The sequence below is a fragment of the Hyaena hyaena genome, unplaced genomic scaffold (genome assembly GCF_003009895.1).
Source record: "Hyaena hyaena isolate Hyena2069 unplaced genomic scaffold, ASM300989v1 scaffold_221, whole genome shotgun sequence".
Taxonomy (NCBI): domain Eukaryota; kingdom Metazoa; phylum Chordata; class Mammalia; order Carnivora; family Hyaenidae; genus Hyaena; species Hyaena hyaena.
This window is the reverse complement of record NW_024080853.1, coordinates 638,542-660,050: the sequence shown is the minus strand read 5'-3', so window position 1 is coordinate 660,050 and position 21,509 is coordinate 638,542. Positions and strand designations below refer to the sequence as shown.

Sequence of the window (21,509 nt, the reverse complement as noted above, 5' to 3'; positions counted from 1 at the left end):
TTTTTTTTTTTTTTTTTACTTTTTTACAAAAACATGCATACATACACAGGGTATGGTAGTCCTGGGGAAGACACACACACGTACACACACACACCCATATTCACTCACACAAACACACATACTCTTGCTCTCTCGCGCGCACACAAATACTTTCCTTCTTGGCCCCAGGCCTGGGCCCCAGAAGCCTTGAAGACTTTGCCAGGGTGGCCTCCCCTCCCCCATGTCTTGCATCCACTCTCCCACCCCCTTTCCCCTCAGCCAAGCCAATCCTAGGTAGGGCAGGAGTCCGCGCTGGGTGAGGGAGACCCCAGAAGAAGTCTCATGGAAGGGGGCAGTGACCGAGGGGGTCCCTGGCGCCCATGCCATGCTGCTGAGGGGAGATGAAGTTTGGCACCATTGGCTCAGGAAGCACAGAACTCCAAGAGCACCTGTCTGCTCCACCAGGGCACTGAGATGGCCGACATAGGGCGGCCTCTGGCAGGGGGGACCAGATGGGAGGCCTGCCAAGGACTGCTCTCTTGGAAGGAGCTTTGTCTCCCTGCCCAGTGGTAGGGGGAGGGGGAGGAAGCTTCCAGAGTCATCTGAGGAAGCAGGCGAGGGATTCCCCCTGCGCTCAGGGGATAGGGGACCCCCTGGTTCCTCCTACCCATTCCCCTTTCCCCCGCTCCGGCCCAGCCCTCAGAGCCTAGGAAGGGCCACCCTGGTTGAGGCCAAGTTCACATTTCTGTGTGGAGCCTGGGGCTGTGTGCAAAGCCCAGGGCCTACAGAGCCAAGAATAGTGGTTATTGGTGGGCCTGACTGAGCCAGTCCTCCTCTGTGCAGTCCTGAGGAAGGAGGGCCCAGCCGGGGGCCTGGACCCCAAAGGGGTAGACTCTGTTCTTGAGAGATCCCTACCAAGGGCTGGCCAGATGCCCAGCCTGCCTCTTCTCCGGGTCCTCTTTGGTCCCTATCCTAGACCCAGGGCCCTACTCAGGCTCCTTGGCGTGACTGTCAAGGGGCCGTTCTCTGGCCCCAACTACCTGCCCAAAGGCTCTCTGAAGCCCCCGGGAATGGGTACTGTGGCCAGAGGTTTAGAAGAGAACCAGGTCCGAAGGGCAGGGTGGGCGGGCAGATCCGTTCTGAAGCCTTAGAGATTCATAGGTTCCTCCTCTTCCACCAGCTGTTGTGAGGGCCTGAGGGAGAGACAAAGACTGAGACGCTGGAGGGCCGGGGGCTGCAGGAAGGGCCTCTCTTCCCAAGAAGCCCAAGAAGGCTGGGATGGCCGTGCCAGGATTGGGGATCATCAAGTTCTAAGGGTCTGAAGGGTGGAGAGACGGTCGGCCAGGGGTCGGGCATTACCGCTCTTCAGCCAGGATGCCCACGGAGAGGGATGCCAGCGCTGTCACTGCCTCCACTTCTTCTGTGTCGGCTCCCGGGCCCCTGGGCACCCAGGAGTCCGGACAGGAGGCCAGGCGCTGCATGCAGCCCCAGTATTTACCTGCGGCAAGAAGCTGGGTCAGAAAGGGCTGGGGAAGTGAGCCCTGGCACCCTGTCACACCGCATCCTAGACTGATATCGAGGCTGGCCCTCTCAGGCCAAGGGCTTGACAGCAGTGGGCATGTCCTCAGTTTGGGGTCAGCGCTCTCACCTCCCTCCACCATTCACAGAAGACCTTCCCCTACTTGGCCCCCTGCAGCCCTGACAGCATACGTGGACCAGATGCATCGTGGCTATGAGGGGGGGCCCAGCAGGTGCCCATGCCATTCTCCCCACCTCTTTGGGTGAAAGACCACCTCTGGTGGCCACACCAGGAATGGGATTCCTCAGAGCACTAGTAGGGCTCAGTTTCCCCTAGATGGGGTCTGTGTCAGAGTCACCTCACAAATCTCAAGCTCCAGCCTCCTGGAACACAGGATCTTACTCTTGTGCAGTCCCCAGCAATGCTCAGCCCAGCGTGGGGGCCAGGACGGCATGCCAGGTGGGGAGGACACGGCACAGAGAGTAGGCCAGCACCGTGGCCGCTCCGTGTGGCTGTTGGCAAGCTGCTTACCCGCCCTGGGCTTCCACTGCCCCCGCTAGGCCATGGACATGACCATCCTGCCGACGGTCGTAAGAAAAAATGTCCACGGGACATGCCCCTCCCAGAAGCTGGCCCAGCGCGTGAAGACTCCGTGCAAAGTACCAGTGGCGTCTTTGCTGGTAGGTATACTCCCCATACTGGCCCCTGGCTGTGGGGAAATCTGTTTTATTCACTTTTCTATCCCTAGCATTGAACATGGGCCTTGACATAAAGCGCTCCAGAGATGCCAAGTTGAAGGTGAAAAGTTTAAGTGCTTTCCAAATGTGAGGTTATTCCATGACCAGCCCCTGAAGCAGGCAGCGCTCCCAAGATCCCCGGAGCCGGGACTGAGGGTCAGGGCAGGAGGCAGCGCTTTTGGCAAAAGGCCTAATTATTGAGACTGGCCTGGCCCTGGCCTAGGGCTGTGGCTGGAGATGGGTGGCCAGTCCTGCCTGGAGGAGGCAGGGGGTCCCTGCTGACTGGTAGTCCCCGCTGCATCCTTCTGGAGGGCTCAGAGTATGGGATGGGGAGGGAGGCAGTCCCACCATTCCTGCTGAATGTGTCACTGCAGCACTGCAAGCCCGGGGCCCAGGTTACTGAGGATGTCTCCCAAGTCTGGGGGCAGCGGGCACCTTCTCTCCATACTCACTGTGCACCCGGATCACGGCTTCCAAAGAGCGGATGGCGTTGAGGTTGGGTTTCTGTTTCCAGCTTTCTTCTGAGAGAGGATCCACCTACAGAAGAAAACAGCACATCAGCCAGCAGTCTCCCACCCCAGGGGCCCTGGCTTCCCAGGCACAGGTATCCGTGTACTCCTGGCTCTGCCCAAGGCTAGAAACATGGTCCTAGACTTGACCTGGGGAAGGGGCACCCACTCAGTACCCCTCATTCCAGGCCTGCTGCTCCTGCCCTCCCTGTGAGCCCTCCAGGAGGCACCCCATCTGCCTGCCCTTTGGGGCGGTCCTGGGGGAGCCAGGCTCCCTGCCCTATAGATGCACAGATGGGGGGCAGACAACTCACCTTGTTGCCCAGAAGAGCAGCCACACAGGCCTCAGAAGCGTCACAGATGGCTGTGAGGTCATGGCCACCTTCCAAGGCCAGCACCACTGCACCTCCCGCCAAGCTCATCAGCTGCTGTGTCATGTACCCAAAACCTAGCCAATTGAGTGGGGAGGAAGAGGAGAGGTGGGGCTGCAGGGGAGGCGGACTCTCTCTACCTCTGTGATTGCCCTGCTTGCTTCCTCTTTTATAAATGGTCATCAGACACATACACCTCTACTTCTTCAAGTACTACTCCTATTTCTTGCGCGGACTCCCACACAAAAGCTACCGGAAGCTTCAGGCGCGGCTGGCAGAGCTTAAGGGACTGGACTTGCATAAGGGCCACAGCAAGGAAGCGGCAGGGCCAGGACTGGAGCTGGGGGCATCGACTCTGGCCTATCTTCTCCACGAGTTTCACCATCTCCTCTGTCTCCCGAGCCCTGGGGCCCAGCAGGCTGAGCGGGCTCCCTCTGTTCCGAGAACACTGCTCCTTCCCATCCCCGCCGCTAGAAACTGCCAACCCAGTCTAGGATGGCACAATGGGGGTGTGTGTTAGAGGGGGTCCTATGGCTGAGCTTTTGGGCTGCCAGACCTAGTCCGCGGAGTATAACTTGGGCCTCCCACGGAATGAGAACGGGCTCCACGCAGGGCTGGGCTGAGAGGGCCCAGGGAATGCCAGGGCCAGCCGCCACACCCCAGTCATAGCCCTGGGCCGGCCACTGCCACCTTCCCCTGCACTTGAGCAGTGCCTCCCCTTCCAGCCTGGCCCCCATTCCCTGCCCCACACCCTGGGCCGGGCCCTCCTTACATTTAGCGGAAACATGGTAGCCACCCAGCGGGGCCGGGTGACCCTCGGCAGCATCAAACCCAGCCGACACCAGAACCAGGTCCGGAGAGAACTCTCGGGCAATGGGCATCACCACCATCCTGTGAAAGGTGCCGGATGTGGGGGCTCATCACGCTGTGCGCCAGGGGCACTCGCCCTCTCCCACCTGATTTACTATGTGCACCCTCTTCTTAGGATTCCTAGGCGCCCAGTAATAGCAGGATGAATGGATCCCTTGACCACCTTGACTTGGCTGGCCACCCATGTCCCTACACAGCCTGAGAACTCAGCTACCTAGAGCTCCTGACTGGCAAGAGACAGAAGGAGTCAAGGATGGGACAGAAAGGGAAGGGAAGAGGAGTGTGTGTGTGTGTGTGTGTGTGTGTGTGTGTGTGTCTGCAGGGGTGTGGTGGGCAGGGCCTTGGTGGGGCAGGTCCCTAAGCCTCAGGGACTAGAAACCCGATACTTGGCTGCCACCCACTTTGGACTGAGTTGACCGCATCTGACCACTTGTTACCTGAGAGCTGACTCCCTTGAGGTCCTGGGCCACCCAGATCCATTCTCTCATCCTGTGCCCCTGCTGGCCCCCCACAGCTGCCTCCCTCCATCCCTCACCCAACTCTGAGGTCCATTGTGACGTCTTTCAAGGCCCTGGGCTCAGGGCACACAGACACCAGGAACCCCAGTCCAGCTCTCATGGAGAGGATTTCCAGAAAAGTATTTGAGACCTACTTCTAGGGCTCTTTTCCCAAATGCAGTACGGGGACCCCAGAGTGAAACATATAAGGGCTCCGAAACAGAGCCCAAAGCCCCTCGTCTAGAGTGCCTTTTCTTCAGCAATCTCCAAAAACAGGGATCACCTGCTTTGTCTCTTTCTCCACAATATAAATTAATTCTCTCTGTGCAAAGCCCACCTCCTCCAGGCAGCTTTCTTTGACTGAATGTGGCAGCTGTGCTCCCTCCACCCTGCCTTTTTCCCAGCATTCAGTTCAACACTGGCTCTTGGTAACATGTGACTTTATAAAGCACCCTTGACTTTTTCATTCTGAGTTTCCTGTCTTCTCGTGGGGGCTGGAAGCTCCTAGAGACCAGTGTAACAGTGCCTTTCCTTTCATTTGTCTCAGTACAGAAGGTCCACCCTGAGACTGGTTTAAAATGTCCGGTAATTGGAGGAGGCAGGCCTGCAAAGCAAACAGCTCACCTCCAGCCTGGTGCTGTTGGGAAAGAGGCAGGAAAGGGTGGCCTTGCTGGGCAGAACTCCCCGAGCTCCCAGAGCACTTACCTGAAGGCAGCCAGGTACTCAGGATCCCCCATAGGGGGGTCCAGACCTCCTGCCCAGGCCACATTGACATTGAAGCCCTCACCGCTGCCAGCTCCCACCTGGAAAACAGGAAGCAAGAGAGACAGGAGGAGAGCAGAGTCCCTGGAGAGGAATCCCAGGGTGCCAGTGCTGCAAGACCAGCTCATCCAGCCTCTTCACTTCCGGGGGAGGTGGGAACAGAGGATCAGAGAGGCTACCCAACCTTCCCAGGATCACACAGCTAATTGTGACAGAGGCAGAGGTGGGGCCATGAAGGAGAGTCAATGGGGCCAGAAGGGAGCGTGTGGTTACCTCATCCACGGCCCCACTGCCCGGGAAGAAGTTGCCATCATCGTGGCGATGCAGGGAGATGTAGAGCACACTGGGGTCCTGGTAGAAGGTTTGCTGGGTGCCGTTGCCATGGTGGACATCCTGTGCATGGAGATGGACACGGATTAGGGGCGGCCCGAAAGCACACAGATGCAAGACTGGGGGAGGTCAGAAAGGTTCCGAGGGTCCATCTTCTGAAGGCCAGGACCCTAGACTGGCAGGGAGGAGGCTGGGGTTCCTACTGCGAAGTGGTCCTAGCAGTCCACTGGCCCTCTCTGTGCCCCAGCCTCTCCACGTGTCACAGGTGTGTACACAGCCCTGGACGGAGGTGGATATACCACAAGACCATGCAGGGGAGGAGACACATCAAGGGCCGGCCAGCTAGGAAGAGCAAAAAATGTGTGGCAGAAGAGGGATAAATCCAGGATTACACGTCGGGAGCCTTCACTACTGTGTCTGATCCAAGGTCACGGAGCGATGAGAAACCAAGCTCAGTTACCGAGGAGCAGGTACGTGATGCCCGGTGCCGCCCCTCCCAGGGAGAGCCATGGCCCGACGCCTGGTCACTCACAGGACCATGCGTGGGCACAAGCGTGGAAAGTTCCTCCACAGCCACCTTCTGCAGAGGACTGTCCCATTCACAGCTGTTCATACACAGTGGGTTAGCGTGGGCGCACGTACTCCAGAGCTCAATGGCCTGAGTTCAAATCCCAGTCTGAGAACTTACTACATGTGTGGCTGTGGGCAAGTTACTTAACCTCTCTGGGCTCATACTCCTCATCTGGGCCTCCTAACAGCCTCCTCATGTGGTGTCATCTCCACCCACACTTTACACAGAAGGAAAGTGAGGCTCAGGAGACTAATGCAGAAGGAAGACAGGAAGCCATATCCCCTGATGCCAGGCTCAGGGCTCTTTCCACAGGGCTCAAGGATCCGAAGGGGCTCGGAACAGGGGCCTACCCAGTCCATGATGAGGATCTTGCTGGCCTTGCCTTGCTGTTGAAGCTGCCGGCAGGCGATGGCCACGGAGTTGAAGAAGCAGAAGCCCCTGGGGGAGGGAGGAAAGACAGGTGCTACTGGCCTATATCCCTCCTTGTAGCTCCACCTCTCCAGCCTCCTTCCTCTGCCCACCCCTGGCCTGGCCTAGCCCTGGAAGGCTCAGGGGACAGAGGGGGAATGCCTCCCCCCGGCCTTACATGGCTGTGGAATGGTCTGCATGGTGTCCTGGGGGCCGAACCACAGCAAAACCATTCTGGAAACAGAAAGAATGCTTGTCAACCAAATGGCCAGCACCCTGAGCCACATCTCTATGAAGCTGCCCCCAACCTAAGGCTCATCCCTTGAGTCGGGTTCACAAGACGACACAGATACTGTCCGCAAATCTGACCGCAGCCAGGGTGGGTCTGGGGTGCCCCGGTGCTTGGCCTCCAAGCCAGGCATCCTCTGCTTTTAGGCTGGACATGAACACAAAACCCCCCCACCCTGATGTGTTCTGTTATCACTTTATAACGACAGCTATGGTTTGTTGGGCAGAATCTACTGCCTGGCACTGTGCCAAGCACTCTATAAATGCCAGGTTTCATCCCAATATCTCTCTGAGGCAAATGGCATCAATCCTTACAACATCTCCATGAGATAAACATGACTATCTCTGGTTCACAGATGAGGAGAAATCTGAAGCTTAGGCAGGTTAAATAACTTGGGTGAAGTTGCCTGCTTGTGGAGGGCGAAGCCAGAATTTACAACCCAGGGCTGAGCCCTTAAGTGCAAGTCCCCTCCCAGAAGAAGAAATGAACATGTAGCCACATTGGGCTCTGAGCTCTTAGACAGTGGGGCGTGTGGGCCTCAGCACAGGCCCCTGTAAGGTGCCCAGACCAGAACAAACCAGCACAGACACCAACCCGGCCTATTAAAAAAAAAAACAAAAACACAAAATCTCCGTATTGCCAAGAACCAATGTGCCAATGAACAAAGGTTCAGACACGCTCTGCAACTTGCCAGGGGTCACCCCGTGGGTCTGCATGTTGAAGAATCCTGAATGATTATAATCCCATGTCTCTTTGAGACAGAGGTCTAGGGTCACAGTGGCTTGACTCCCCAGCAAGTAACATAACCCTAAGGTTCAAATCTCAGCTTAGGCCCCAGAGCGCTCGGTTTTGCTTCCAAAACCCTGTGGGGACGTCCAAGAGGAGGTCTGGGCTTCTGAGTCTGGCTATCCCTGCTGCGTCCCCTGGGGGATCACCCACCTTCAGCTCAAACCTCCTACCTTCAGCTCACGGGATGCTACTTTGAAGGCGAGGTCAGTGACGCTGCCAGCCGCCCAGCGGGCTGCATTGGAAGAGTGCAGCTCATTCCAGATGGTATCGGTATCCACCTGTGGGGGCCAGAGCCAGGGCCTGCATCATCAGAGGCCCCCGCAGGGGCCGGGGCCCACTTGGGTGGTGCCCACCCCACGGCCAGGACCCCAGGGGCAGGGAGCTGGGCAGACAGCGCTGCCTCCCCAGTGCCCCACCACCCAAAGGCAAGGCCTCCTGTGTCCCCAATCCCAGCATGACTTCTCCTTCCCAGCTTCAGTCCACATCACCAGCCCGTATCTGGCCAGCACTCTGCTGGCAGCATCGCGCCTGCCTCCCCGGTCAGAGGAGGGGGCATGGCGTTACCTGGGCGGGACTTGGGGTTTGGACCGGGAGGGGGTTTTAAGCCCCAGCTGACTCTGCTCAGGCCCTGCGGGACGGTCGGAGCTCGAGGGGCCGTCTGCACCACTGTCTTCCACTCAGGGCCCCTAGCCCAGGCTGGGAGGCCCCCCAAACCCAGTCCCTGGGCCTCAAGGCTAGGGAGGGGCCGGGGGGCATGATGGGGAGATGGGGAGGGCGAGGCGGACCAAGAGAGGCGAGGAAGGCAGAGAGAGTCGCAAGAGGCTGGAGAAAGAGAGAGAGAGAGACAGACAGAGAGGGAGAGGAGGGAGGAGAAAACAGAAGCAACAACAGTTGGAAAAATCAGAAAGTGGCAAGAAATGGGAAGTTGTGAACAGGGCGCTGACTGGCTCCCAAACAGCCCCCCAGCTACAGCTCCCACTTCCCTCTAGAACTAGGCCTCCATCCCCTGCCTGCGCACTCCTGGCTGGGATACCACCAGAGGAGGCAGGGAGCCCCTGAAGCAGGGCGAGCCGGGAGGAGGGGAAGCTGGGCAATGGGAGAGAACTGCCTGGGTCACCAAGGACACCGGAGGCACCCCCACGGCCCCAGGCCGAGGAGCCTGGCCGCCTGGAGGCCAGCGTGGAAGGGCCAATCCCGACCACCACCAGGGTCTTACGAAGGGAGGCCATCCCCTGCTCTTTGAGCCTCACTCGACATTTACCAAATACCATCTAAGTGCAAGGCACAGGGCCCCCCACTCAGGAGACACCGATGGGTGGAGGACACACCTGTCCACAAGGAGCTTCTAGCCGGCAGAGAAGCATTATGGCAGAGCCCCTGGCCCAACGGGTCTGGTAGAACCACAAGAGCAAGCAGGTAGGGGCTGGGCCTGGGAGAACAGAAGGGAGGAGCTCCCAGAGCCCATGACAATGGCTGCTCAAGACCCCCGGGGGCACACTTACCCCTACCCCACCACAGGGCAGCATCACAAACATCCGCTGTGCCAGGAGCCCTGCGGGGAGAGGCCCAGGGTGCATGAGCTGAATCCTCTCGGCTCTCGCCCGACTGGGAGCCAGAGGGCTGGGGCCGGAGCACAGGGCAAGACGGCAGTGGGCAGCGGAGGGACTAGGGTGGCCTGGGGACGCCCAGGATGCTCGGGGTACTGGCTGGGCAGGGGTGGGGCAGGAGATCACAGGGGATGGGTGGGCCGGGTGAGCCCGCGGAGGCCCCGGGGATCCCAGACACCATGAGGCCCCTACCTGCCAGCTTCCCATTGTCCAGTTTGAGGCGGCTGAGCGGGTTGGTGCCATAGAGGAGCACGTGCCGCTCCGAGTGCACGGACTGCAGCTCCTCCAGGGAGGCCTTCCGGCCCCGGAGACACTGAGGAAGGGCCCGCAGAGCTCCTGAGCCCCTGCTCACCCCCTCCCTGCCATCGCCACCACCCGCGTGGCCCCTCATCTCGCACTGGCTCCAGGGCCTCCCTTCCCTTCCCTTCTAGTACTCGTAAGTCCTTCAGTTCTGCAGCCCCCTCCCCGCCTCCTCACCTCACACTGGCTCCGGAGCCCCCGCTCCTGCAGCCGGGACCAGATGCTCTGGATACGGCCCGCGTGCTCGGGGTGCCTGCTGTTGTCCCCACAGGAGCACTGGTGTTTCAGCATCACCGAGTCGTACACCAGCCCTGCCAAACACAGGGGTCAGGGCCCCGACCCAAGGGAGGCCCCAGCCCTGCGCCTGGCTGCGTGCGCACAAACACACAGACACAGACGGACAGACACACACACACACACACACACACACACACACACACACGGAGCCCACCTGACATGGCCCCCATCACATGGTCCCGCATACCCCATCCTGCCCCTCAGCCCCTCACACCCAGACACACACCCCTCACCCCCCCAGCTACTAACCCAGGCAGCCTCAGGCACCCCACGCACACACTGACACAGCCCCAGACAACACTGCTGCCACACAGCCAATGCCTTCCTGTCACACTGTCCCTGCTCCCATGGCGCAGTACAATTACCATGTTCTCAAGAGCTCTGAGCCTAATACAAGGAGGCCTAATGTTAGGGTCTCACACTGGATGTCATCACCCAAATGGGCTGCCACGGGGGAATGAGAGGAGAAAGGATTCCTCAGAAACCCCCAGACTGAGAGCCAGGAAGCCTACAATGACACGGAGCCATGTGACAAGACAGATGCAGTTTTGGGGAAGTGGCTGCTTCGGCCTGAGCAGCGGGGATGCCTAGAGGGCCCTGCACACTGTGGGTGGGTGTGTGGGTGGGTCACTCTCAGCAAGCCTCAGGATAGCAGGATCTGCAAAATGCTCACCCCACTTGACCCAAGGATGCCCCTCCTTAAGAAGTAGCCCCTGGGAAACAATGCCAGGGATGAGTGAAAACTTATACGTAAGGACATTCCCGTGAGGAAAAATGAATAGCCCAACCAATAAGAACTCTTGAAATAAAAATAAAATACTGTGATGAGATACTATAAAAATCTCAGTTTTACAGCTGAATTGCATCACAAAATGTTCGTAACACGTTCACGGAACAAAGCGGGCACAACACACAACCCGTGCATATACGGTATTTGTACCCGGCTGGAACAAAGATGGGGCTGAACTGCGGCAGCATTTAGGAAAGATGGCCTTGGGGTGGTGGGATATCGGTTGGTGATTTTTATTTTATTCTTACGTTGGTACGTATTTTTCAAAATTTCTAAAATGCACTTGAGCTCTTTTTATAAGCAGAGCAACCATAGTAATGATCACTTTTGAAAGATCTGAACTAGGTGCTAGGAGACCGGGATTCTCAGCCTGGCTTGACCGTCAGCCTGCTATTTGACAAGCTTGTCACCTCGGATCTCGGGGGCCCAGGTCTCCTTATCTGTAGGATGAGACCAATCACCCTCTCTACCTGCTTCATGGGACGACGCCATGTGGATCTAACAAGATGCAGAAAGCACTCTATGGCCTCGAGAAACATCCTGAGCAACACCATGACACAGACACAGACTCGTGGCTGAGCCTGCGTGCCCCCAGCCCCTTTTCCTGCCCCCACTCTAATCCAGGCCTCACCTGTGGTGAACGGCAGGGTCCTGGCCGAGGTCTCTGAGCTGGGCAGGACGCGGGCCTGGCTGGCAGGCTCTGGGGTTGGCAGTGAGGCAGGTGCAGCTGGGGACGACTGAGCCCTGGACAGGGGCCGGTGACTGCCCTGGGCCAGGGAAAGCAGCACAGAGTCCCCAGTTCCTCCCCGCGGAAGCCGCCCAGCCAGTCGCTGCTGCTCCCAGAGGAACACCTGAGGGACACAGGGGGCCTCAGATTCAGGTCTCAGGATTCTGCTCCCTCTGCTTCTGCCCAAGGTCTCAGAAACCTTCAGGCAGGACCCTTTCAGGAGAGATTCCACGATGCCTCCAGCCCTGCCCCCTGGCTGGGCTCTGGCCTTTGATCTCTGAACCCTCTGCCCCCACCAACACCCCCAAAGATTTGCAGCCCACAATGACCATGCTGTTCCACCACAGCTCCCTGGAGAAGTCTTGGGGCTCCAAGGCCAGAACCCAGGTAAGGAGCCTTGGGCCAAGTGCCCAAGGACACAGGGACCTGCATGAGCCATTGCACATGTGTAGACTATTACCACGTGCCATGGGCTGAATTGTGTCCCCCCACTTCCTGTTTAACCCCTGGCCCCGTACCTCAGAACATGACCTGATTTGGAGATAGGGTGTTTACAGAGGTAATCAAGTTAAAATGAGGTCATTAGGGTGAGCCTTAATTCAATATGACTTCTGTTCTTATAAAAAGAGGAAATGTGTACACAGACAGCCATAGAGGGAAGACGATGTGAAGACTCAGAAAGAAGATGGCCATCTACGGCCGAGGAGACAGGCCCAAAGCAGCCCCTTTCCTCACGGCCCTCGGAAGGAACCAACCCTGTGGATACCTTGATCTCTGACTTCCAGCCCCCAGATCTGTGAGACGACGTATTTCTGTTGTTGAAGTTTGTAGTACGGCTGCACTAGCAAATGCACACCCCATGGCTCGACTCACACTGTGAGAGCGCCCTGGCTGAAGCGCTTGAGCCCAGCTCTGCCCCATTCTCTGTCCTAGCCGCCTCCCTGGACACGGCCCAAAGGGTCACAGGGGAGAGGTAATGAGCGGGAATGTGCATGGCTCCATGAAAGCCCAGCCTCACTGCTGCGCAAGGGACATGGCTGCACCCTGAGACTGCCAGGCTGCCAGAGCGTGCGTGTAGGAGGATGTATGCGTGTGCACGCACACATGTCTGCACGCACGTGTGAATGGATGTGTGTACGGGTGTGTGCACCTGCACCCTGGTGTGGATCTGGTGAGGTAACCATGGGTCCCAGAGTTGTCTCCCACACTGATAACCTAGCTCCCTCCCCTCCACCTATGCCAGGCCCCAGAGTCTCCCAGCCACACCTTCTCAGGGACACAGGCACTGCCATACCTGCTGGTGCTGCTGGAGAGGAACAGGGCCTCTGGCCTCGTGCTGCCCATGGCTTGGCTCCCTGTGTTCCAGGCCGTCATCCCCCACCGGCCCCACTGCCCCACCATCCGTCTCTAGGTCCTCAGCTGAGGGTATCTGCCGCAGTCGGGGCTTCTCACTTGGCTTGGCTGGCCTCTGGGGAGGGGAGATGCCCACTGAGAAGCCATGCGGGGATTCAAGGTGTACAGTGGGCCGTGGTGGGCCAGGCTGGCTGGCCACTCATCTTGCTGGGACTTTAGCAGCTCTTGGCCTTCAGGAGCCATATCCTCTCTCTGGCCCACCAGATCTTCACCCTTCCTAAGCCTCCCTTCTTTCAGCCCCAGGGGCCCAGTTAAGCAACCCCTCATCACCTCCCCTACCCAGTTCCCCTCACCTTGATCAGCTGGACGTGAGGTTTGAGCCGGTCCAGGCGGGGCTGCAGGGGGCCCAGCGGTGGGGGGGCGGTGGCACTTGGGGGCAGGGGCTCTGAGCGGGTCCGGCTTAGTGGCCGGTGGAGGCCTGACCCAGAGAGCCGCTCGGTGGTCAGTAAGGACTGGGCAAAGTGGAAGGGCAGGGGCCCAAGCCCGGGCACTGGAAAGAATGGGGTGGGGGTGGGGCATAAGGAGAGAACCAAAGGGAGGAACAGAAGGAAGCAAAGGCACGGGGTGGTGGGGGGGGCAGGGACTCAGCGGGGAGACACGTAGGATGGGGGTGCTGCAGAGGGGTGGGAAGGAAGGGACCCTTCCCGGGCTTGGCCCTGAGCAGGATGCAGGGACCAGCCCCTCCCCTGGAGAAGTCTGGGAACTTACCAGTCAGCAGGGGCGTGTGAGACACTGAGGGATCCAGGAGGAGAATGGGCTGTAGTCGAGAGGACAAGGGGCCTCCAGACTCGGACTCCAGGCTATGGGGCAGGAAGAGGGGAGCGTGGGGGCTCCCCAGGACCGGCCCCCGAGGGCCCAGAGTTGGATGGGTCCTGCGGTCAGCATCAGCCTGGAGAGAGGTAGGGAGAAGTCACAGGGGGGAAGATCCCTCACAGAGCAGTGAGAGTGCCAGGGTGAGGTGGTAGGAGAAGGGAGCGACCGAAGCTGGGGGCTTGCAGTGGGGGAGGGCGCCTCAGCCACTCACCCTGGCAGGGGCAGGGAGCCCCAGCGTGATTGCGGGCAGCAAGGACACAGTCGGCAAGGCGAACGGGGCCAGAGAGGTCTCCTGCAGCCGCAGCCGCTGGCCCAAGAGCGCCTGCCATGAGGAGCAGGGCAGGGGTCACCGGTCCCAGACCTCTACCTCTGGGCGTTCCTTCCCCAGAACCCCCAGGAGGCTCCAGTCCAGGCTGCCCAGACCCTATGGCCCCAGCTCGGTCAGGGCTGCTTGCTGAGAAGAAGGCGGAGCCTCAGAACTGCCTCCCCCCCACCCCCTTGAGAGCCCAGCCCAGCAAGGCCTTACCTCCGAGCCCAGGACAGGGTTGGGACCTTGCTCGCTGTCATTGGGGGAGCTGCACCCTGATGCTGGTGTGCTGCTGCTACTGGGGGAGGAGTCTGGGGCAGGAGGGAAGCACAGTCAGAGGCCAAGCGTGGCCAGAACAGGGCCAGTCCCCCTTCCCCAATAGGTGGCCTCTACTTCCCGCTCTCTTCCCAGAAGGGCAGGAAGAAGGTAGACCACTAGTCTCCAGTGCCTTTGGACACTTCTTGAAGGCACCCCTTCTTCTGGGCAGATGTCAGCTTAGCCAACGGTGCAGGGGCTGGCCACTCACCCCCCTGGCAAGTGTGTGGGACACACCCTATATGATCATGCACACTAGCCCTGTCTGGGTGGGACCTGACCCAAAGGGAGAACACCGGCCCCCTCTGCTCACCCTGCTGGCCCTTACCACCAAGGGGCTCTGCAGGCCGCCGCCGGAGACTAGGTGGGGCGCTCTCCTTTCTGAGCAGTGGATTCTTCCTCCGCTCCAGGGACTTCTTGGGCTTGTAGCGCAGCTTCAGGTTGGGCTCAGAGACTGTGGGAGCACCAGCGTTACTCAGCCCCACACCACCCTCCCCCCAGTCACCTCTGAGTGAAGGTGAGAGAAGGCAGTGCCAGGGAGAAAGCCGCTGTGGGCTGACCTTCTGCTGCCCAGCCAGGCCCTCCCACCATCCACGTTCCCAGCCCATGTCCAAAGCCCTGACCCTTTAACTCTGCTAGAAGGTCTCCCCCTGCCTGTCCCACTCACCTGTCTTTCGGAGAGGGAAGTGTTCTGGGGGGTCATTGGGCAGGCTGGGAACAGGGGGCAGAAAGGTGCTGAGCATAGAGCGAGCAGCGCCTTCTGTCTCCAAGGGCTCGAGAGTTCTGTGGAGTGAAGGCATAGGTTGCTGCAGAGGGGCGGGGAGGCCGGGAGGCCTGGCAGCCCAAGGCTCTGCAGGGGCTCTTGCTGAGCTGGGGCCCCCAGGACCTGCTAGGGGAAGCAGCAGCAGCAGCCGACAGGGCCAGGCACTGTGTGGCGGACAAGAACAGGGGCCATCTCCAGGTGGCAGCATCGGGCCACCGTTCCTACAGGCAGCCTGCAACGCAGGCCTCAGATCTAGGCATAGGAGCCAGGGTCCCAGGGCTTAAGTCCCAGTCACCCTGGGCCCTCTTTGTCTCCTTTTTTTTTTTTTATGTTTTATTTGTTTCTAGGAGAGAGAGAGAGAGAGAGAGAGAGCGCGCGTGAGCAGGGGAGGGTCAGAGAGAGAGGGAGTCACAGACTGAAAGAGGCTCCAGGCTCCGAGCTGGCAGTCAGCACAGAGCCCGACGCGGGGCTCGAACCCACGAACCGCGAGATCATGACCTAAGTGAAAGTCGGACGCTTAACCGACTAAGCCACCCAGGCGCCCCTGGGCCCTTTGTCTTCTATAGGAGAAACCTGCTCTAGGAATCAGGATTTTTTTGTGCTTAGGGTAAGTTATAGAGGAAAGGGACTCGTGTATGGAAGAAAAAAGGCAGCGTGGTATGTCCGGGTGGGGGTGAGGGAGTAGGACAGGCTTCAGGTGGGGTGAGGAGAGATGACTCAAGGAGAAAAGGGGGCAGCTGTCAGGTGGGGGCGGGGCTTGGGGGCAGCATTATAAATAGAGGCGGGTGGGGGGTCAAGGGTCAGATGATGGGCAGCTGGGAGGGAGGCGGGAGGGTACAAGCGTGCACAAGCTGAAACGTAGGGGAGAGACGGCAAGGATGCGGGGGGAGCCGGGGGGCGGGAGTTACCTGTAGGGAATGCTGGGGCTGTTGGGATGGACTGTTCTCTCTAGGGCGGCCTGCTGCTTCTTTAGAATCACCTCCGCCAGCTTCTGCTTGACCACACTGCTAGCTACGGCACCTATGGGGGTGGGAAATCATGAGTGGGCTGGACGGTGGCCTCCCTGCCGCATCCTCTGCCCGCCCACTGCGCTGTCCACACTCCTAGGACGAAGCGGCCACGGACCACTAAGGCGACCGCGAAGCCGGTGGCCCCACCCCTTCTGCGAAGCCCCGCCCACATTCTCCCGCAGAGCCACCCCAGCCCTCGCGGGCGCGTCCTTACTTCGCTTGCTCTTGTCCTTATTGAGAAGCTGCCGCAACTCTTGCTCCTGCTGCCCCACCTGCAACTGGGGCACCGGCGTGTCCATTGGGAGCTGTGGACAGGGCCGGCCGCCCAGGAGGGGGCAAGGAGTTGAAGACTGAGCCGAGGGTGTGGGGGGATGAGGGGGAGCTGAAGGGACGGGGGGCGGGGCTCGAGGCCGCCGCGGGTGCTGGGAGCTGACTTTACCCGCATGGGTTCCGCGGAGCGCTGCGGCAGGCCCGCCGCGAAGAGCAGGTGGTGGTGCAGGTGCTGGGGGTGCTGCAGGGCCAGCAGCGCCGGCTCCGGCGGGGGCTCCACTGGGGGCCGCTGGCCCACCCGCAGGTCCATGGGCTGGGGCTGAGGGCCTGGCGTGTCCGCTGGGGGCCTGGGGCGGCCTGAGGGCACACAGGGCAGGGTCGGCGGGCCAGTTTGAGGGGGAAGGTTAGAGCCTAAGCAGCCTCCCCCAGGCCCCCTTGACAAGGGCAAAAAACACCCTCAGGTGTCTTTTCCTCCCCTCCACCCTCACCGCGGTCCCATGAGATCCAGAAGAGAGGGGGTCACGTAACCAAACACGGCTGGGCTATTGAGGTAGCGCTCAGATGGAGCCTTCGCACTCCAAGCACGGTGCTTCTCCACTAAATATGCTGCCTCTCCAGAGCAGGGGCTGGGTGCTGGGGGGATTGAGTGACGGGCTGCAAGCCCTAAGGGGGAACATTCTGGGCCCTGCCATCTCCTTCTCTTCTTCCCCAACGGAATCAAGATTTTGGCCAGGCTGCCCCCTAATGAACTGCACTCAACACAGCTATCTGCCCCCCCCCCTCATCAAACCATCCCCTTTGTTGAGCTGCAAGCCCTAGAGGGTCTCACAGGCTCTTTCAGCTGCCATCCTCCCGGACTCTATCCCGGGCCACAAGATAAAGAGGCAGTGCCTTGAACCTGCGGCCAGCCTTGGCCCACCGTCCTGAGCCTGCACAGCCCTATTCGCAGGGCTGTGTCCTCAGCTCCCAGGGCCTATCTGCCCAGGTGGCTTGCCCTCCAGGCCAGCTCTGGGCCTGGCACCATGACAACTGCAGGCTCGGCCGCCACTTCTGGAGTGCCCTCTGCACCCATGCCACGAGTAGCTTCCCAAGGCCGTGGGTGCCGGACCTATTTATAACTAGCCACCAGACCCGGTTGTGTGCCCACACAGCCGGCCAGGCCGGGCTGCAGATGCTCAGAGGTGAAGTGTCTGCAGGGCAATTATTCTGGAGAAAGGGAAGCAGGTGGGGGTGAGAGCAGGTGCCCTAGGACAGTGCACAAGTGGGGGAATGTTTCTGGAGAGGCCTCCCTCAGCTCAGCCAATGCAAGACATCCCACATCAGGGCAGCCACAGCTGGGCCCAAGGCTAAGGGGGACTGGAAGGCACATGACAAAGCACCAGCCGAGGAGTCAGGGAACACAGTCTCCAGGCCCAACTCAACCATTACTACTCATTATCTTAAATCTGTGGCACATGTGCACGCATGTCTGCAAAACCCTTTCGAAAGCCCTCATAGGCCCTGGGGGATTTTGCTATTGCTTTTCCATTATCCCAAATGTGGAGACTGAGGCTCAGGTGAAAGGACCTCTCCAAAGCCACCCAGGAAAGAGGGACAGTGAGCATGGGTCCTGGTCCCACCAAGGCCACTGCTCCAGCTCTATTCTCCCATGGACTTTCAGGAAGTCACCAGCCCTCATCGAAGTTTCTCACTGGACGAAGGAAGAGGAGCTTGCAGTAGGTTGCTGCTAAGGGGCACCTGCTTTAACTTTCTCTGACCCGGGAGATGGAGATGGGCAGGGAGGTGCCCACCACGACTCTCCGGATACTAAGAGACCAGAGGGGACGGCTGTGCACCCTGATATGCCCCCATGGCAGGCAATGCACGGCTTCCGTGTCCCCAACCCTTGTTCGTGCATCTACCCAGGGAAGCCAGATTCTCATTCTGGTGGAGTCTAGGCCTCTGATGCTAACACACGCCTGCCAGGAAGGGTCTCAGTCCTCCCACATCTGGTGTCCCGACTTCCTGGGCTGACCCCCTGATGATGCAAGAGGGACCTCAGGGAACCCGAGGCAGGCCACAGGACACGGGACTAGCTGCTTCAGCCTCTCACAGCCTGAGAGGGCCATCCCTCACCCTGAGCAGAAGGCAGCTGAGAACGTGGGAGGGGGTTGGCTGGCAACCCTGAGAACACCTGTGAGGGTCACTTAGCACATGAGGGTCTCCACAGTCTGCTGCTAAGCTGGCTCCTTGTTGTCTCCTACATCTCAACATGAGCCTTGATCTCAGCCATCAGCTCCTGTCCTGTCACAAGCCCAAGTACATTCTGTCCTCAGAGCTTTTGCTCCCAATGATCCCCCCTGGCGGTACCGTCCTCACCCCTCAGATTCTCCTTTTCCAAATCCTACCCTTCCAAGTCCGGCTGGAATCTTCCCTCTTCCCGGGACTCAGCCCAGAGCCCATGTCCCTCCCTCCTCTGGACTCCAATCATGTTGGCAGCTCTGTGCCCTATAAGCACAGCGTGGGCAGGTACCATCGGAGTTAAGCTCCAAGGGCAGGAACTTGATTTTGTTTACTTCTCACTATCCCAGCACCTAGAACAGTACTTAGCACATGACAGAAACCCACTAAGTACTGGCTGAAACGACAAATAAATCTCTGTATCTGCCCCCCAAAATGCCTAGGAAGGTACCCTGGCACAGAGATGGGGTTCATAAATGTTTCTATTTCTTTTCCCAATTTCTGTATTTTTTAAAGAAATCACATGTCTAGGGGCACCGGGGTGGCTGTCAGTTGAGTGTCCAACTTCGGCTCGGGTCATGATCTCGCCATTTGTGAGTTCAATCCCTATGTCGGGCTCTGTGCTGACAGCTCAGAGCCTGGAGCCTGCTTCGGATTCTGTGTCTCCCTCTCTCTCTGCTCCTCCCCCACCTGCACTCTGTCTCTCTCTCTCTCAAAAATAAATATTAAAAAAAAAAAATTACATGTCTAGGAGGACTATATGACAATAGGTGGTGAATTTAATGTTTCTTGAATGAAGGGATGAATTCAATCAGTTGTCTCTCGTTTGGCACTGATCACATACTACATTCTCCTATTACTTCCCTTTTTATTGGTGTGTCCGGTCTCCCCAACCTGCCTGTAAGCTTTCGGACAACTGGGACCGAGGCACAGAGGATCCCTGGACTTCATTTCTCCCCACCGTGTGTAACTATTAGGCATCAGGTACCCAGCAGGGCCTCTGCGGAAGCTGGCTGAGGCTAAGGGGGGAGGGACAGCCCTAGCCTGGACACGGGCACATCCTAGATCAGAGCACAGAGGATGCCCTGGCACAGCCAAAGAGCAGACGAGGCAAGGAGAAGTGAGAGAACAAAGGAGAGGGGACCACCCCACCCGTCTAAGCAGCGGAAGACACCTTTCCATCTTGCAGGGCCCGTGTGAGGTCGGAAGCCAACAAACAAGAATACGGCGCCTCGCCCAGAGCCTCATGTGAGGCAGGGGTCTGAGTATAAACATTAGCTTCCTACTTGCCTTCCTGTTTCACTGCAGCCAGCAAGGACAAGAAGAGCATCCTGCCTTTCCTTTTCCTGTTGTGCTTCCTAGCAATGGGATCAGCCTAGATCCGAAGCTGCCTCTTATCCCACTCCTCACCCCACCCCTACACCAACTCCGCCCCCACCCTCAGACCCGCCCCTCCCAAGCCGCTGGCCCATCAGCCAGCGACCCTGCCCCTCTTGTGTCCTTTCCATCCTCACTCCCCACCACGGAATTCCTCGGGCCTGACTCTTACCTGTGCCAGGAGGACTGGGGCAGTGGGCACCCGGGCTCACCTGGGTCCCATCTGTAGAGAGAAGAGAGAGGGCATGAAGGGGCTGCAGGGGAGGGGCTGAGCGGGCCAGGCCACACAGGCTGCCTGCCGCTGCAGGAGGCCCCACCCGGGCTTGAGCGCTCCCAAACCTGGCACCTGCACCAGCAGCTAACTGAAAAACAAGGGCTCCGCCCCATTCCTTTCCTCGACTTCCCCCGTGCAGAATGAGAACACTCGCCAGCCCTCCCTTCCTTATCCAACTCCCCCAGTGACTCAGAGATCCCAGCCTGCCGGAGACCAGTCCACAGTGGGCCCAAGGAGCCCCGAGTTCCCCCAACAGTGCACTCAGCCCTCCTGGCTATGCTCAGACACCACCCACCTAGGGCCCGGGCTCCCACACCCCAGATGCAAGGAGGGCTGGGAGGCGAGGCGGCCAGAGGTGGGAGAGCATGGCTGCTGGGGCTGGCAGGAGGGAGATGGGGAGAAGCTGGCCCAGAGAAGGGTAGCTGGGGGCTGCTCAGAGGCCTCCCGGGTGGGAGCAGATAGGAGCAGATGGAAATGGGGAGGCTTCCACAGTCAGGGAGGGACTGGAGGGACTGGCCTGAAGATCAAGTCAGAAATGGTGGGAGCTGTGAAGTAGTGCGTCTGGAGGGCATGGCCTGAGGACCCCACATTAGGAATCCCTTTGCTCTTGCTGCCCTGTCCTGTGTCTTGCAGCCTATGTTCCCCCAGAGAAAAGAACCTCTCAGCCTTTTCTTTTTGGATAACCTGAAACAGAAGTCTTTCCTTTTGGGAATGGTCACCTCTCCCAGGCTCATAAGCCCAGCCCAGAGCCCCCCTAAACCCCCGGTCCCATTCAGAACCCATGAAACTCCATGGTGGGGCCTGAGCTGGTCAGCAGCAGAAAGGCCCTGAGGAACCCTGAGGCCCACTGGGGTAGGCAAAGATAGCTCAGATCCGAGGTCACCTGTCCAGGATGGACACCTTTCCCTTCTGCTATCCCAGCTCAGAGCCGAGAGGACAGGAAGGCCATCTCAAAGGGGCCCACAGAAGACCTCCTCAGGCCAGAAGCAGGGCAGAAGAGATATTTTATGAATAGCAACTGGCGGGTGCTGCTCTTTTGGGTCTGTGTTGAAGGGGCAGCCATAGTTCCTCTTCCAGAAGCTGAAAAAAGGAGAACTCCCTGCAGGCAGGCATGGCTGGGGGAGGGGGGAACTCCAGGCACAGGGAGCCTCCTACCACTGTCCTCAAACGCTAGTGCCACATGATCCAGACGGTAGGGAGAGGCCAGTCCACCCATCCAAAGTCTGCATAGCACAAGTCGATGGGCTTCCTCACGAAATTCACCCTGACCTCCCTCCTGCTCCCTTCCCGGAGCACCCACTCGGTGTCCACTACCTCAGCACTCCACCAGTCACGGTCTCCATGCTATGGAAGCCACGCTCATCTGCACCTAACACCTTGCTGGGCACGTGACAG

At 59.1% G+C, this 21,509-nt stretch overlaps 1 protein-coding gene across 4 annotated transcripts in view; it reads right to left on the bottom strand.

Annotated features, from left to right (window-relative positions):
* Nucleotides 1-13: 13 nt before the first annotated feature.
* The window catches only part of HDAC7 (histone deacetylase 7), a 35,594-nt gene continuing 14,098 nt past the window's right edge, over nt 14-21,509 (bottom strand). For 2 of the 4 annotated variants that reach the window (XM_039243090.1, XM_039243093.1), the window contains exons 2-26: nt 20,013-20,063; nt 16,413-16,600; nt 16,188-16,278; nt 15,872-15,983; nt 14,868-14,983; nt 14,529-14,654; nt 14,105-14,196; nt 13,790-13,900; nt 13,474-13,654; nt 13,059-13,255; nt 12,647-12,820; nt 11,257-11,476; nt 9,716-9,849; nt 9,431-9,551; nt 9,134-9,183; nt 7,802-7,909; nt 6,732-6,787; nt 6,496-6,583; nt 5,518-5,637; nt 5,188-5,285; nt 3,888-4,006; nt 3,059-3,192; nt 2,688-2,772; nt 1,339-1,477; nt 14-1,172 (exon numbers count right to left, since the gene is read on the bottom strand). In XM_039243090.1, coding sequence (XP_039099021.1) covers nt 1,127-1,172; nt 1,339-1,477; nt 2,688-2,772; nt 3,059-3,192; nt 3,888-4,006; nt 5,188-5,285; nt 5,518-5,637; nt 6,496-6,583; nt 6,732-6,787; nt 7,802-7,909; nt 9,134-9,183; nt 9,431-9,551; nt 9,716-9,849; nt 11,257-11,476; nt 12,647-12,820; nt 13,059-13,255; nt 13,474-13,654; nt 13,790-13,900; nt 14,105-14,196; nt 14,529-14,654; nt 14,868-14,983; nt 15,872-15,983; nt 16,188-16,278; nt 16,413-16,600; nt 20,013-20,063 — 2,957 coding nt within the window. In that variant the 3' untranslated portion in view covers nt 14-1,126. The remainder of the gene's footprint in view (nt 1,173-1,338; nt 1,478-2,687; nt 2,773-3,058; nt 3,193-3,887; nt 4,007-5,187; nt 5,286-5,517; nt 5,638-6,495; nt 6,584-6,731; nt 6,788-7,801; nt 7,910-9,133; nt 9,184-9,430; nt 9,552-9,715; nt 9,850-11,256; nt 11,477-12,646; nt 12,821-13,058; nt 13,256-13,473; nt 13,655-13,789; nt 13,901-14,104; nt 14,197-14,528; nt 14,655-14,867; nt 14,984-15,871; nt 15,984-16,187; nt 16,279-16,412; nt 16,601-20,012; nt 20,064-21,509) is intronic. The other 2 variants (XM_039243091.1, XM_039243092.1) reach the window with 2 other exon arrangements.